The sequence below is a fragment of the Psilocybe cubensis genome, chromosome 10 (assembly GCF_017499595.1).
Source record: "Psilocybe cubensis strain MGC-MH-2018 chromosome 10, whole genome shotgun sequence".
In the NCBI taxonomy this organism is placed as follows: domain Eukaryota; kingdom Fungi; phylum Basidiomycota; class Agaricomycetes; order Agaricales; family Agrocybaceae; genus Psilocybe; species Psilocybe cubensis.
Genome location: NC_063008.1, coordinates 1,950,677 through 1,962,999, shown reverse-complemented (window position 1 = coordinate 1,962,999; position 12,323 = coordinate 1,950,677). Strand labels below are relative to the sequence as shown.

The 12,323-nt window shown below is 44.9% G+C and overlaps 4 protein-coding genes across 4 annotated transcripts; 2 read left to right on the top strand and 2 right to left on the bottom strand.

The window, feature by feature from the left end:
• Window positions 1-39: 39 nt before the first annotated feature.
• JR316_0010874 (uncharacterized protein) lies at window positions 40-327 on the bottom strand (the record flags this gene model as incomplete). Its single annotated transcript, XM_047896538.1, has 2 exons — window positions 40-117; window positions 178-327. The coding sequence occupies 2 exons, from the start codon at window positions 325-327 to the stop codon at window positions 40-42; spliced, it is 228 nt and encodes a 75-aa protein (XP_047744583.1).
• Window positions 328-490: 163 nt separating this feature from the next.
• JR316_0010873 (PAN2-PAN3 deadenylation complex subunit PAN3) lies at window positions 491-3,474 on the top strand (the record flags this gene model as incomplete). The annotated part of the gene is made up of 14 exons (XM_047896537.1): window positions 491-587; window positions 679-718; window positions 872-925; window positions 1,055-1,141; window positions 1,251-1,428; window positions 1,496-1,612; window positions 1,673-1,976; window positions 2,033-2,149; window positions 2,207-2,477; window positions 2,539-2,779; window positions 2,839-2,870; window positions 2,959-3,196; window positions 3,258-3,364; window positions 3,417-3,474. The coding sequence occupies 14 exons, from the start codon at window positions 491-493 to the stop codon at window positions 3,472-3,474; spliced, it is 1,941 nt and encodes a 646-aa protein (XP_047744582.1).
• A 522-nt stretch (window positions 3,475-3,996) lies between these two features.
• Window positions 3,997-5,841, top strand: JR316_0010872 (Stress response protein ish1; the record flags this gene model as incomplete). The annotated part of the gene is made up of 5 exons (XM_047896536.1): window positions 3,997-4,734; window positions 4,788-4,999; window positions 5,056-5,196; window positions 5,248-5,372; window positions 5,426-5,841. 5 exons carry the CDS (start codon window positions 3,997-3,999, stop codon window positions 5,839-5,841), a joined length of 1,632 nt encoding a protein of 543 aa, XP_047744581.1.
• Window positions 5,842-6,065: 224 nt separating this feature from the next.
• Window positions 6,066-10,543, bottom strand: JR316_0010871 (uncharacterized protein; the record flags this gene model as incomplete). The annotated part of the gene is made up of 10 exons (XM_047896535.1): window positions 6,066-6,428; window positions 6,464-8,118; window positions 8,176-8,944; window positions 9,013-9,050; window positions 9,104-9,182; window positions 9,249-9,308; window positions 9,365-9,415; window positions 9,475-9,507; window positions 9,560-10,199; window positions 10,263-10,543. The coding sequence occupies 10 exons, from the start codon at window positions 10,541-10,543 to the stop codon at window positions 6,066-6,068; spliced, it is 3,969 nt and encodes a 1,322-aa protein (XP_047744580.1).
• Window positions 10,544-12,323: the final 1,780 nt, after the last annotated feature.

Below are 12,323 nucleotides of genomic sequence, written 5' to 3'. Positions count from 1 at the left end.
TCTCCGCTTTATGCTGAGGGTCTTCGTTCCTTAGACAGATTAACGCAATACGCGAAGTGCCGCTTCTTTAACTTTTGACTGTCGCCTGTTCCCACCGTCATCACTCATGCAAAAATTCTGTTGAATATAGTCGTGAACCAGACAGCCGACATCCATACAAAAGGAAGCCGAACTCACGATCCGAATGCCATCAATAATCGAGTTCTTTTGAGGGTCAATTTCGATGATAGCTTTCCCATGATATGCAAGGAAGTACAACATGATTAGAGGGCGAAATTGGACGAATGCCAACTGTTCAACAAACCTGCCGTGCCGAAATGCCGCCATTGTGGAATGTGGCCATGTTAGGCAAGGGTATCAGATGACGCCAAAAGCGGATGAATGGCTGATGTACAGGTTCTGAATAATCTCCCTCCGCCTCGTCGTTTCTGCTGGGCAGCAGACTGGAGGCGACAGTCAGGACCATTTCTTGCTCCGATATCAATCATATATGGCGTTCTTTTCTAGGCCACAATCTACAGCGGTTAGAATCGCGAGACCCAATTCGGAGGAAGAGACCCCAACGAAACAACCAAGCCCACGCAAAGGTAATGTAGCCAGTACAATCTCGCGTCGTCTGCTGGCCAATTTTACGGACGTGTTTGCGCCAGGACATGAGCTGATACTTATTCATCATAGATTCTGTACAAAGGCAATGCCGAAACATAGTTATTCACGGGTGAGTGTTTATGTGCGAGTGGCAACAAGTCCTTCGATCAACCCATGAATATCAACAAACCACTGTGACATAGTCCTATTCTTAAATAATCTATTTGGACATCTACCTACATTGTGCTCAGATCTTTCAAGATATTGACGAGTGCTCTTTCAGGTCTTGCAAGTTTCAGGATAAAGGCTGCATATATTACCACCCACCGGTATGTCTGTCCTTTGATGTTTTGTAGGACTTTAAGTCGTGCTTACGGCCTATCCTCCTTTATGATAGCCGGCAGAGGCAGCACCCCCGCCGTATGTCTCCCGCCAGCCTGAATCCTACCATCTAACCTCCGTTCAGACCCACCTCCCCGGCACCACGCATCGAAACCCCTAGCGTAGCTGCTCTCACACCACAGGCCGTAAACGCACCCGTATTCGTCCCAAAGTTTGTACGAGAAGCGAAATCTCCACCCCCGCTTACTCCTACCGAAACTACTTCTTCTGAGTGAGCAAACATAAATGTTATTAAATTATCAAAGTCTAATCCGCGATAGCTCTCCTCTTGCTATTTCTGAGGACTACCTTAACAACGGAAACGGGAATGGTCATGGCCATGACACTCATCTAGAAGGGTATCAAGACACTCAGATTGATTCTAATCAACAATCTGAGTATGACAATTATGATTACTCTGTGGATCAAACGGCAAATGCAATGCAGGGCATGGATTTTGTTCGTCTCGATTTTATCGTTTAACACCATTGTACATTCTGCTTATTATCTACACTGTATTTTACAGTCCGATGGAGCTTACTATGATGACGGACAGAGGGAATTCCACGCACCTAATCCATATTCAGATAATATGATGGAGACGTCATATTACACTACTGGTCCTGTCTTTTTACGCCAACCTGTAAGTCATTAATTGTATGTGGTGCTCTGTTTCATTTAACCTCACCAATTGATACAATAGCTCAACTATCTTCTATACACGCCCTCCATGCCCAAAGAACTTATCAGAGATTCAACGAACAACCTATTTGTCCCGCCTTCTACTGATTTACGACAAATTCTTCAAGAACGCAGCGAAACTATACGACAAGTCGCTCCTATGGGTCTGAATCTCCCAGAAGAATTGCAGGGCTACCATACACTCGTCCCATTGGAACCGGTACTCCCTAATCTTGAGCGCAAGAAGTTTGGAAATTGGCTCTCAATGGTGTACAGAGCTATTCGGACATCTGATGGGATCCCACATGCGTTGCGTAGGATTGAGAGTGAGTCCTTTAATTCTCCGATCATGGAATGAGCCTAACCTACTTTAAATTAAAAGATTTTCGTCTTACTCACCAGGCTGCATTTGCACCGATCGAGAAGTGGTCAAATATCCAACACCCAAGCATCGTCCCTGTGCGCGAGGCGTTCACGACGAGGTCTTTCAACGATAACTGTAATTAAATCTTATGCTGTGCAACGATCATTCTTTGACTTGTCTTCAATTCATCAGCTCTCGTTGTGTCATATGCATATTACCCGAATGCGAAAACTCTTTACGACGCACATATGAAGCCGAAGCCACCACCTACATATCAGCAGACTGTCTATTACGGTCGTCATCAACAACTTCATCAGCTCCAACAAGCCCAGCAGACTATACCAGAGCGCACGTTGTGGTCATATATCATTCAACTAGCATCTGCCATCAAGAAAGTGCATTCGTCGGATCTTGCTGTAAGGATGATAGATGTGACAAAGGTTTTGGTAACTGGACAAAATCGGTTCGTAACCATTCTCATTCCGATATAATATATGGCTAATGATTTGTTGCTTGAAATACAGCGTCAGGATCAGTTCCTGTGGTATTTTTGACGTTCTCGCGTACGGTACTCCACAACAAGATGTGGCTATTTACCAACAAGAAGATTTGAACAAGCTAGGGCGGTTAATCTTTGCGCTTTGCACGAACAACCTGGCTGCTTCCAGTCAAGCAAACCTTCAAAAGAGCATGGAGACGATGAAAAAGTTCTACAGTGTGGAGCTTCAGACCGTCGCTTTGTCCTTAATTGGTAAGGCGCCAAAGGTGCGTCGTGCAACAACAATATCCGCTATGTATTCACATGTACTAATCCCATTTGACAGACTATCGACAAATTGCTTGAAATGATTCGAGGGTAGAATCTTGCAGGAGCATGACGAGGCACTGATGTTCGTTTTCCTCGTTTTGGTTAACAATTTTTGATCTCATCTCAACCTTAACAGGGCCACTGATCGATTGGAACACGAACTTCTTGGCGAGCTGGAGAACGCGCGTCTGTTCAGATTGATGTGCAAGTTTGGATTTATCAACGAAAGACCCGAGTTCGCTCGTGATGCTCGTTGGTCAGAGACGGGAGATCGATACATCATCAAGCTGTTCCGCGATTATGTGTTCCATCAAGTAGATGAGCATGGCAATCCGGTGTTGGACCTTTCGCATGTGTTGACATGTCTGAACAAGGTGAATACTAGTCTGCTGTTGTTACTTTGTGAATGCTTGGAGCTGATGACTCGCAATGCAGCTTGACGCTGGCACTGATGAGCAAATCATGCTTGTTGCGCGTGATGAGCAAAGCTGCCTTGTCGTTAGCTACAAGGAGATCAAGTCATGTGTTGCCAGCGCATTTGAGTAAGTCTGGCTTTAGTTCTATGCGATCGATTGGTAACTGATCTTTGTGTAGTGACCTGGTACGCGCAACGACCACGGGCCAGAGTGGTAAGGAGGTTAAAGTTATTTGAGAGATATATGAGGATAGCGGATATTTGATTATGTTCAAATGCGTCTGGGATTGGAAAAATAGGTAGAATCAGAAAAAGACTCGGAAAACCCAAAAATTTATGGCTTTTGATTTATCAACCGCATTGTAACTGCTGATCTGGCTATCCTTTCTTTCAGTGCCAAAAGTGCCCATAGGATTGTCGGATGCTTGACCTGCCACATTTGTCTCGAAACCCAAAAAGGAAGTCAATAGGACCGGCCTCTGTTGTGCTGTAAACACACAATCTCAAATAAGCGCTAGGCGCCAGAAAAATTCTGATGGCTGGCAGCTACAATCGATTACAAAGGTTATGGACCTTGGATTATACAATTGATGGAGCATTCTCGAATTTCTGGATCCACTCATTAGTCTGATTGAGAAAATGGACGTAGTGGGTTCGTCATTATGGTGGCCCCCTATGACGTCACACTCAACCACTTCCCCAAAGACATGTATAAAAAGCCGGCCACCTTTGCTTTTACCTTGCTTTATACCGCCTGCAATGCGTCTCTCAACGATTTTAGTGGCTACAAGCCTTGCCCTTTCTGCTCAAGCATCCTGGTTTAGCGGCTCCTCTTCGGAGGACCCAGCCTACTCGTCCTGGAATTCCAATGAACTTCGCGCATGGCTGGAGGTTCACAATGTCCCACTTCCATCGCATACACCATCACATTCAGAACTCAGAGATCTCGTTGCTGAGAACTGGAACACAGCCTCTGCATGGTCATACGACCAATACGCATCGGCCCAAAAATCGTTTTCGGACTTGCGAGAAAACGCCTTCGAGACTTGGGACGATTCCAGATTGAGAGAATTTCTGCTTAGACATGGCGTGGTCTCAGCTAAAGGACCTCGTGAACACCTCGTTCTCCTCGCGAAACAAAAGTACTTGGCCTACAACAAAGCTGCAAGCTCGTTTGCTTCTCAAGCTGGTGCCAGTGCTAGCACAGCCGTTTATGGTGACACCCCGCATCAGATGTCGAAGAGTATCTCAAGCGTCGCATCTCAGGCTACCGCTGCTGCTGCGCAGGCATCTCATGAAGTCGCACGTCAGCTCGACAACACCAAAGATTATATCTACTCCTCTTGGTCAGACAATGAATTGCGAACTTGGCTTGAGAAAAAGGGCGTCATCAAAACCAAGAGTCAGCTTCGCCGAGAAGAATTGCTGCAGAAAATGCACGACGCTTACGCTTCGGTTGCTGACCCTGTCTGGGAAGCATGGAGTGACTCTTACATGGTAAGTTTCTTCGCCATTTTTCATCGGGGTTTGCTCTAACGGACACCATTTAGCACGATTGGCTTCTTTCCCATCACATCATCAAATCCGACTACGAAAAGAACAGAGACAATCTCGTCAAGCAGATGAAGAAGTATTATTACAACACTTCGGACTCGGTGTATTCCACCTGGACCGATTCCCAACTGAAACAATGGCTTGTTCAGCACGGTATCATGAAGAGTGATGCACAGGCTTCGCGAGATAAAATGCTTCAGATGGTCGAGTAAGTTGTTGTGTTGTGTCCTTTTTCCACTGTATGAGCTGAGCGTGTCTCTCAAGGACTAACTATCTCTCAGCCAAAGATACATTCTGGTCTGCGTGGTCAGATCACAGTCTTCGGGATTGGCTTGTCGAACACGGTTACATGCGCTCCGACGCCCAAGTCAAGCGCGATGAGCTTATAAAGTTGGCCAACGACAAGTGCGCACTTTTTCTTTATCTTGCCTATACACATTAATGTATTTTGTACAGATATACAGACCAAGTTGCAAAGACCGCCTCTTATTTGACATGGTCTGATGCCCGCCTTCGTGCCTATCTTCGAGAGCAAGGAGTCGATGATCACATGCTGCCTACCACCCGTCCTGGACTCCTTCGTACGTTGCCTTACGGTATCTATTTCGATGACAAGTGCTAAATATATTTTCAGAGGAGACTCGAATCCGATGGATCCAAACCCATACTCATGCCGAGAATATGATCGCTAAAATCAAGGAAATTGTCAACTCTGGAATCTACAAAGCGGAAGATATCCTCGTCCATCTTTACCACTTGCTCAGCGGCGGATGGGAAGAAACCAAGGGCAAGGCGGATAGCACAAAGCGTTCTGCGGAGAACACTTACGATCATGCTAAACATCAAGGTGCAATGGGTTACGAAAATGTGAAGAAAAGTGCTCAGCAGGGATGGGAGGACACGAAGGACGCTGTTGATGATAGATGGGAAGAAACAAAGAACAGAGCTGACTGGGCGAAAGACTGGACAAAGGAAAGCGCCGAGGACGTGAGACAAAATGTCGGGGAGAAGGTGAAAGTTGGAGGGCAAAAGATTAAAGGAGAGCTATGAGTTGCGACCACTTGCCGACCACTGATGCATCAAATTGCTAACGATCTGGATATGACAATACTGTAATAATTGTAGTATAATACAAAGCGATTGGTCTTTTTAACCTTCGTTGTATTCTACAGGTTAGGCCCAGCTATGCGTTGAAAAATTTTCCAACAGTCTTTGAAGACAACCCCTAAGTTCTGAATCAGGGGTGGTAATGCCGCATTACTTAAGTAATGCAATCACGTGAATCGTGCTTCGGTGCCTTCGGTGTTGGTGAATTCTTCCAACGCAAAGTTTCCTCCCGAGAACCGAGTCTGCCATTTCAGCTTTCGCAACCTGCGCAACTTCCGTGGGCGCTTGGATACCATAACGGTATCGTTGAAAGTGTCCATCAGCCGATAAAAGTCTTCGTATATGCTTGTTGAATCTGGGCGTTCGTCTGTCGGACTATAACCCTCGTCTGTTGGATATAAATGTTCTGTGCTCGAGAACTTTCTTCTGGATTTCGAAGTGCGTCGTAATTTCTCATGAGGGCGTGTATAGTGACACCACTCAACAGATGAGTCCCAGTCATTGATCATCAAATCCTCCTTATGTTTAGTCTAGATCGATGCATAGAAATGGATGAGCTACTCACTATGAGGACAGAGATTTTGGTAACGAAGTCTTCCACCACTGATGCCCCTTCTGAGTGGGCCTTTTCTTTTTCGTTGTTTAAGGCACTTTCTATGGCATTCTGCGTATGCTCGATTATCTTTTTGCGGAAACTCTCAGAACACTGAGCACAGTGAGCCGGAAGATGGTTCTTGAGGTAGTCCAGTGTTTCTGGTGAAAATGTTGATGCCTCAGGCATATCTGCTTGCCCCGGAGCGAAGCAGCGACGCCACAGCTGATGTGTGATGAAAGCAAACCCTGCTACAGCGACTTGTCCATGGAAGTGACTTATGTCGATATGGAAAGGGCCTGATCTCTCCGGATTCACTAGGAAGTCATAAAAAGAATCATGGACCCTGTCTCGAAAGGCAAGAGGGACGGTATATGCTGTGGTTATTGCCGTAGACAGGGACAGAAAGGGTAAAGCAAGGTATGGGTTCTTCAGCTCCCTCTCGTATTTGCTGGGCACTTTCATCTTTACTGCGAACCAGGGATGTACATGAGGCTCGTTTGAATTACTGACTTTTGGGAGCTGCATTAAAGGCTGAAGAACATTCAAGACCGAGCTGAAAAATCCGGTCATGGGCAATAATCCGAAGATGTCCTGGGATATTGTCTCCGGATGGTCGCAGTTATCGAGCACAAGCAAGATACCTAGAGCGTTAATGAGCTCCTTTCGATTGCTGTGGGTCGACAAAATCTTGATAAAGAGATTATCGAGAGCCGCAAAGGGACTGGTGAGTTCTTCGGGGTGCCTAAGTGCCATGTCGTTTTCTAAAAGATAGGTCAGCCTAGCCATTGGGTTACCTTCTCCACTGGCTTTAATGAATCGCAAAATCGTTTCAGCATAGACTGAAAGTCCCCGTGACCTCTCTACTACTGTGTCAAAGATGTCTGAAGGAAGTTTCACGGATGCGCTTTTCAGTAAACTCGATGGGCTGTTGACCGCGTCCATGTTGGGCGCTTGGGAGCCCACAAAGAACTGGCGAGAAACTTTAGACAAGAGCGGTCCATCGAATACGTCTTGTAGTCTACGATTTTTATTGCTCGTAATGAGGAACCGAAGAGGTAAGCCGAACGTGACGACGGCCTCTGTAATTAGGTTAATGACATGCCTTGCCACTTTGTAGCCACATTTATCGATGCCATTGATTATTATCGTCGTAGGAAATTGGTGTATATTTTGTTTCGGCCAGTGACGAAGGAGTGGATTGATAATAAGTCCCCAAAATTGCATAGATAAGGACGAATCTGTTATCTCCTGATCTTTGTTACTGGGGACTGTCATATAGAATTCCAACAGGCCAGAGATTTTGAACGCAAGATCAACAGCAATTGTTGGGAATAAGTCGTAGACCTCGTTGGACCATGCAGCTGTATCTGAAAAATCAAATGTTGAAGCGATGTCGGATTCAATACTAGGTCTTTCTACAAGGCCTTTAACCATTGTAGTTGCGTAGGGCCCATAGAACCATAAGATAGAAGTGGCGGTTTCTTTGTCCTGAATCCATTTAGTGGCTAACACCTGCAAATCTCTGGTCTGATAATTGATAGGGGAATTCAAATTATTTGCCTCGAATGGTTGGGGGTTTATTGTGACAATTTGACTGGTTGAGATTTGGGAGAGCTTGTTTAAACCTGTTGATGAAATGTTATATGATTTTGTAGATGTATAATTTTGATTCATAGGCGTACGTTTCTTAATTCGGGAAAAAAGAGAGATGGAATAATTTCGTGCACCGTAATTACCAGTTATATTTTGGTCGGCACCATAGTCATTATTCCATCTTGCTTGCTGAACAACATGGTTTGGTTGATGAGAGGTTGTTGCCGCTGCAGCTTGACTCGCCAGCCGATTAATTACCTCTTCCATTTCAGAGGTATTTTGTCGTTGCATGTATCGGGCAAGATTTACAAGGTCTCCAAGATTTCGATGGAGATAAAACCGTCTATACAGAGTGGAGCATACGCCAAATAAAGGGATAAGGCCACGGGGGGAAGTAATCGGGGCAAGGTTTATGGCTTGCTCGTACAACCAAATGGCATCGTCCAAATGTTGTGGACGACCAAATTGAAGATAACAATTCCATGTAGCATTTGCGAGCGTTGTAAGGCAACGTTGACGGCTTGAATTGGGTAGTTGGGATGAGCTCAGTGTTTGATAGAGCTCAGACCTTGTGCTACGTTCTGGTAGTAGAGGAATGGAGTCGGGTTCTTCTGAATACAAAGATTCAATGAGTTTTTCAAAGGTGAAAAGAGCATCTGGATGTTCCATTAAGAAAGGAGAAGAAATCTCCGGAACATCGATTCCTTTATTAGATACATAAGCAGTGGTCAAAATCTTGGGCAGCTGGCGAAGATCGGAAAAATGGGTGAGCAGTATTCGGTCGAGAGCTCGTTTTCCCTGTTCCAATGCCTGCAAAATTGTATCTGCATCGTCTTCAAAGCAAAGTGATCGATATTTCTGTGATGTTTTAAAGATGACCAACGAATATTAGCTGACATCAACGTAACAGAAAAGAAGATGCGTACGTCAGGACTGGTATTCTTGAGCTCGAAATGTACGAGGCCTGTAAGCACATTTGGTCATTTGCTTTGTTAATTTTCTCAACGAATAACAGACCATCATGTCTTATTTGAATATCATTTATCCGAATAATTCGAGAATAGAGCTCCGAAGGCTCAACAAGACTTGGGTCGTCCTAGGATAGTATGGTTGAAAAATGTCATAGGTGCATTCTTTAGAATTCATTAGTTGGAAAACGTACCTTTCCTAAGACATCAAGCCAATCACTATCATTTGTGATAGCTACACGTATATTAGGGTCCTTGAACATGACAATTAGTTGAAATGGTTAGCGTCATATTATGCAATCATATTTACTTGTTGGAGGAGGATGTCGTTAATAGCTTTAGTGTGGTCAGGGATAATATCCTATACGATAATTTTCAGGATCACAAAGCAAACTTGGGAAGCAAAAATAATTTTCGTACACTTGGCTCGCCGGAGTCGGATTGTATCATAACCTACGCAAATCACACTTTGAGAAAATAATTCGAAAGATGAAATTAAATGTACTACCGTATCATTTCCTCTAGTCCTCATCCTAAAGTTCTGTCCCCAAAACCTGGAAGGCCATCTTCGATTCTGATCGGTCGCAGGCATTGTATTATGAACAGACAACGAAGACCCGCTTGTCTCTCCACCGCCATATACAGAACTTCCTGGAGTTAATTTGGCCCAAACCTCTGGGCGTATGGAGACCGAGTGCGTAGTGACAAAGAGGCACTGGTTTCGAATTTCATGCGAATGTTGACCGTCGAATAGGCCATCATTATCTCCGGTATCAGGGCCAACTTTAGCTAGCACAGATCCCGTAACCTCCCAAAAGTATAGGTGATTGCCGGAACGGGATTGTGTGGGTGGGATTGCATTGAACCGAAGTGTGCTGTGGGATTGTATAGCCTCATGCTGTGAAGAATGAAAGACGGCAGCCATTCCCCACGCAGAACTCTTGTGGCACCCAGTAACGATACGTAGATCGCCGTTTTCAGCACCACGTCTGAGGGTTGTGTTCACAAACTTGTACCAACTTTCGGCATTGGCGGCAATGTAACCATCGAACTGATGGGGGTTCGCCAAGCGCTGTAAATGAGCGCCCCTTGGCATTGTTAAAATTGCTCCTTCAGGAGCTGACGCTATAAAGTGCATGCCATTACTTTGAATAGAGGAAAATAGTAAGCTTCAAGCGTGGAGAGTGAGAGTATAGCAGTTGACGCACTTTGGATGTGCTTGGTTGGCATGAATATTATCGCTTGCAAGGTAAGCGCCTGATGAAAAACTTCGGTACTCCAATATCGGGTAACGATGCTGCGAAAGGGAGTGAGCACTGTCTGGGTCAGCTTCACCAAAAGGCACAAAATTTTCTGGGACATGGGAGTTGACGGAGTAGTCTCTGGGGAGACATATGTTAAACAAGCAATCAAATGCTCCTTCGGGAGTGATGATTCCCACATCGCCAATGCAGACGCCCGTTTGTCGATATGAGGCAGGGAGGCGCATGTTTGACTGAGGAATCCAAAGAGGATATCCGAATCCTTTCGGTAACATGTGTCGTTTATAGACTTGAAAAGCATCGAGTTCCAATGGAGGGGAATTTGTAGGCGGGACCTCTGATTGACTCGGAACTTGTCTCCCCCTTAGAAGTCTTGTCAAAGCAGAGATGAACCGCCAAGGCCTTTGTTGAGAGGCTATCCCAATGGTCAACAATGATGTTAGGCGCTTTTAGACAGACTCCACAGTGGCTTACAACGACGTATCGTCAATGACATGCTTGGTTCACGATGGTGATTATTGGGAGAGTCCTGTTGTTGAAAGGTTAATAGTTAAAAAGTTCTGGACACCTAAAGACTCACGTTTGCACGATTTGGGGGGGGGGGGGGGGTTGCGAATTAGTGGTGGCTGGAATGTTGGTGAGCCTGCCAGAAAGCATTATATCAGAACATAACTACTGGATCTCAATATCTATGAGTAAAAGGGGGCTTACTGGGTGGGTTGAATACGTAAAGACTTTGAGCGTGGACGATATGGTCTCCAAAATGGCCGCCCTCAAATCTAACGTCTTGAGTCCGAGAAAAATATTCTCGCCTTGATGACGATATATTCCGGGTTTTCAGTACATACATCACTCATAACCAATAATCAAACTGACCGACGTTGAACCACAGGGGACTGTCTCTGTCTAGCAGGAGCGACAATACCGACCGTTCCTTCTGGCTCATCCGACAAATCGTTTCCTGGTTGGGAGGACATCACGTCTTGTCGAAGATGATATAAGGGTATCTGTTGAGCAATTGAGGGTGATATTAAGTACACGGAATGAGGTGGGGGTTTGGGCAATGGGCGGTGGCGGTGGAAGGAGGAGAAATGAAACGGCTACTCATGTGGCACTAACTATACTGGTTCATTAAAGAACAAGCACGTTTTTCAGAGGCGGGATACTCGTGTACATGTCGTTATACTGATATACGCCTAGATCAAAAGGGCTGTGGTCATATTAGAGTTGGCGTGCATAGCACGCATGATCTATTTGCTTTATTTTAAGGTTTGAATACAGTACCTTGTTTTAGCTTTGGAAATTTACATCCTGTTTTTGATGTCAAGGGAACGAAATCGGTTTACACTTTGAGACGTATATCAGGAGATGAAAAGTGTTACAAGAAATGTTCCTTAAATGTACAATACCGAATTTCAGGTTTCGTAAGGATATATGTACAGTTGAAAAAACGCTCTTGAGGCAAGGTTAACAGAAACGGTGACAAACTTACATGATTAGGAACATAGTACAGTTATATTTGTCTCCAATTTTGTCCCAGATACGGCAAAACTCCGCGGTGAAGTGGCGTGTCTGGTAAGATAGCAAGTTTTTAGATAGGAAGGACCAGAGGACACATCAGGAAGTTATTTTGACAGATCGAATTCAAGGAGTTGAGCCGCATGGATTGATGGTTTCACAAAAATGAAATACTTTAGTGGTAGGAGTGTTCATATATGTTTTCGATTGTCAAAAAGTCAAGGTAAGTTGGGGTGTGTGGTGGCTACAGGTAGACAAGACTCCATGAAAATTCATCGGAAATTTAGAAATTTACGACTCCGATTCATGTTGACGGACATTGCCGAAAGCCCTTTCCAGGCTTTCCAGGCTACTCCTGGCTACTCTTACGAACGAAGAAGCTTCCAAAGTCAATCTTCAGCTTCATCGTCCAACCTTCGCGTGAGCTTGATCGAGACCCATGGCGGTATATCACCTATATCTTTATTCACCAGCGATTACTCCTTGAGG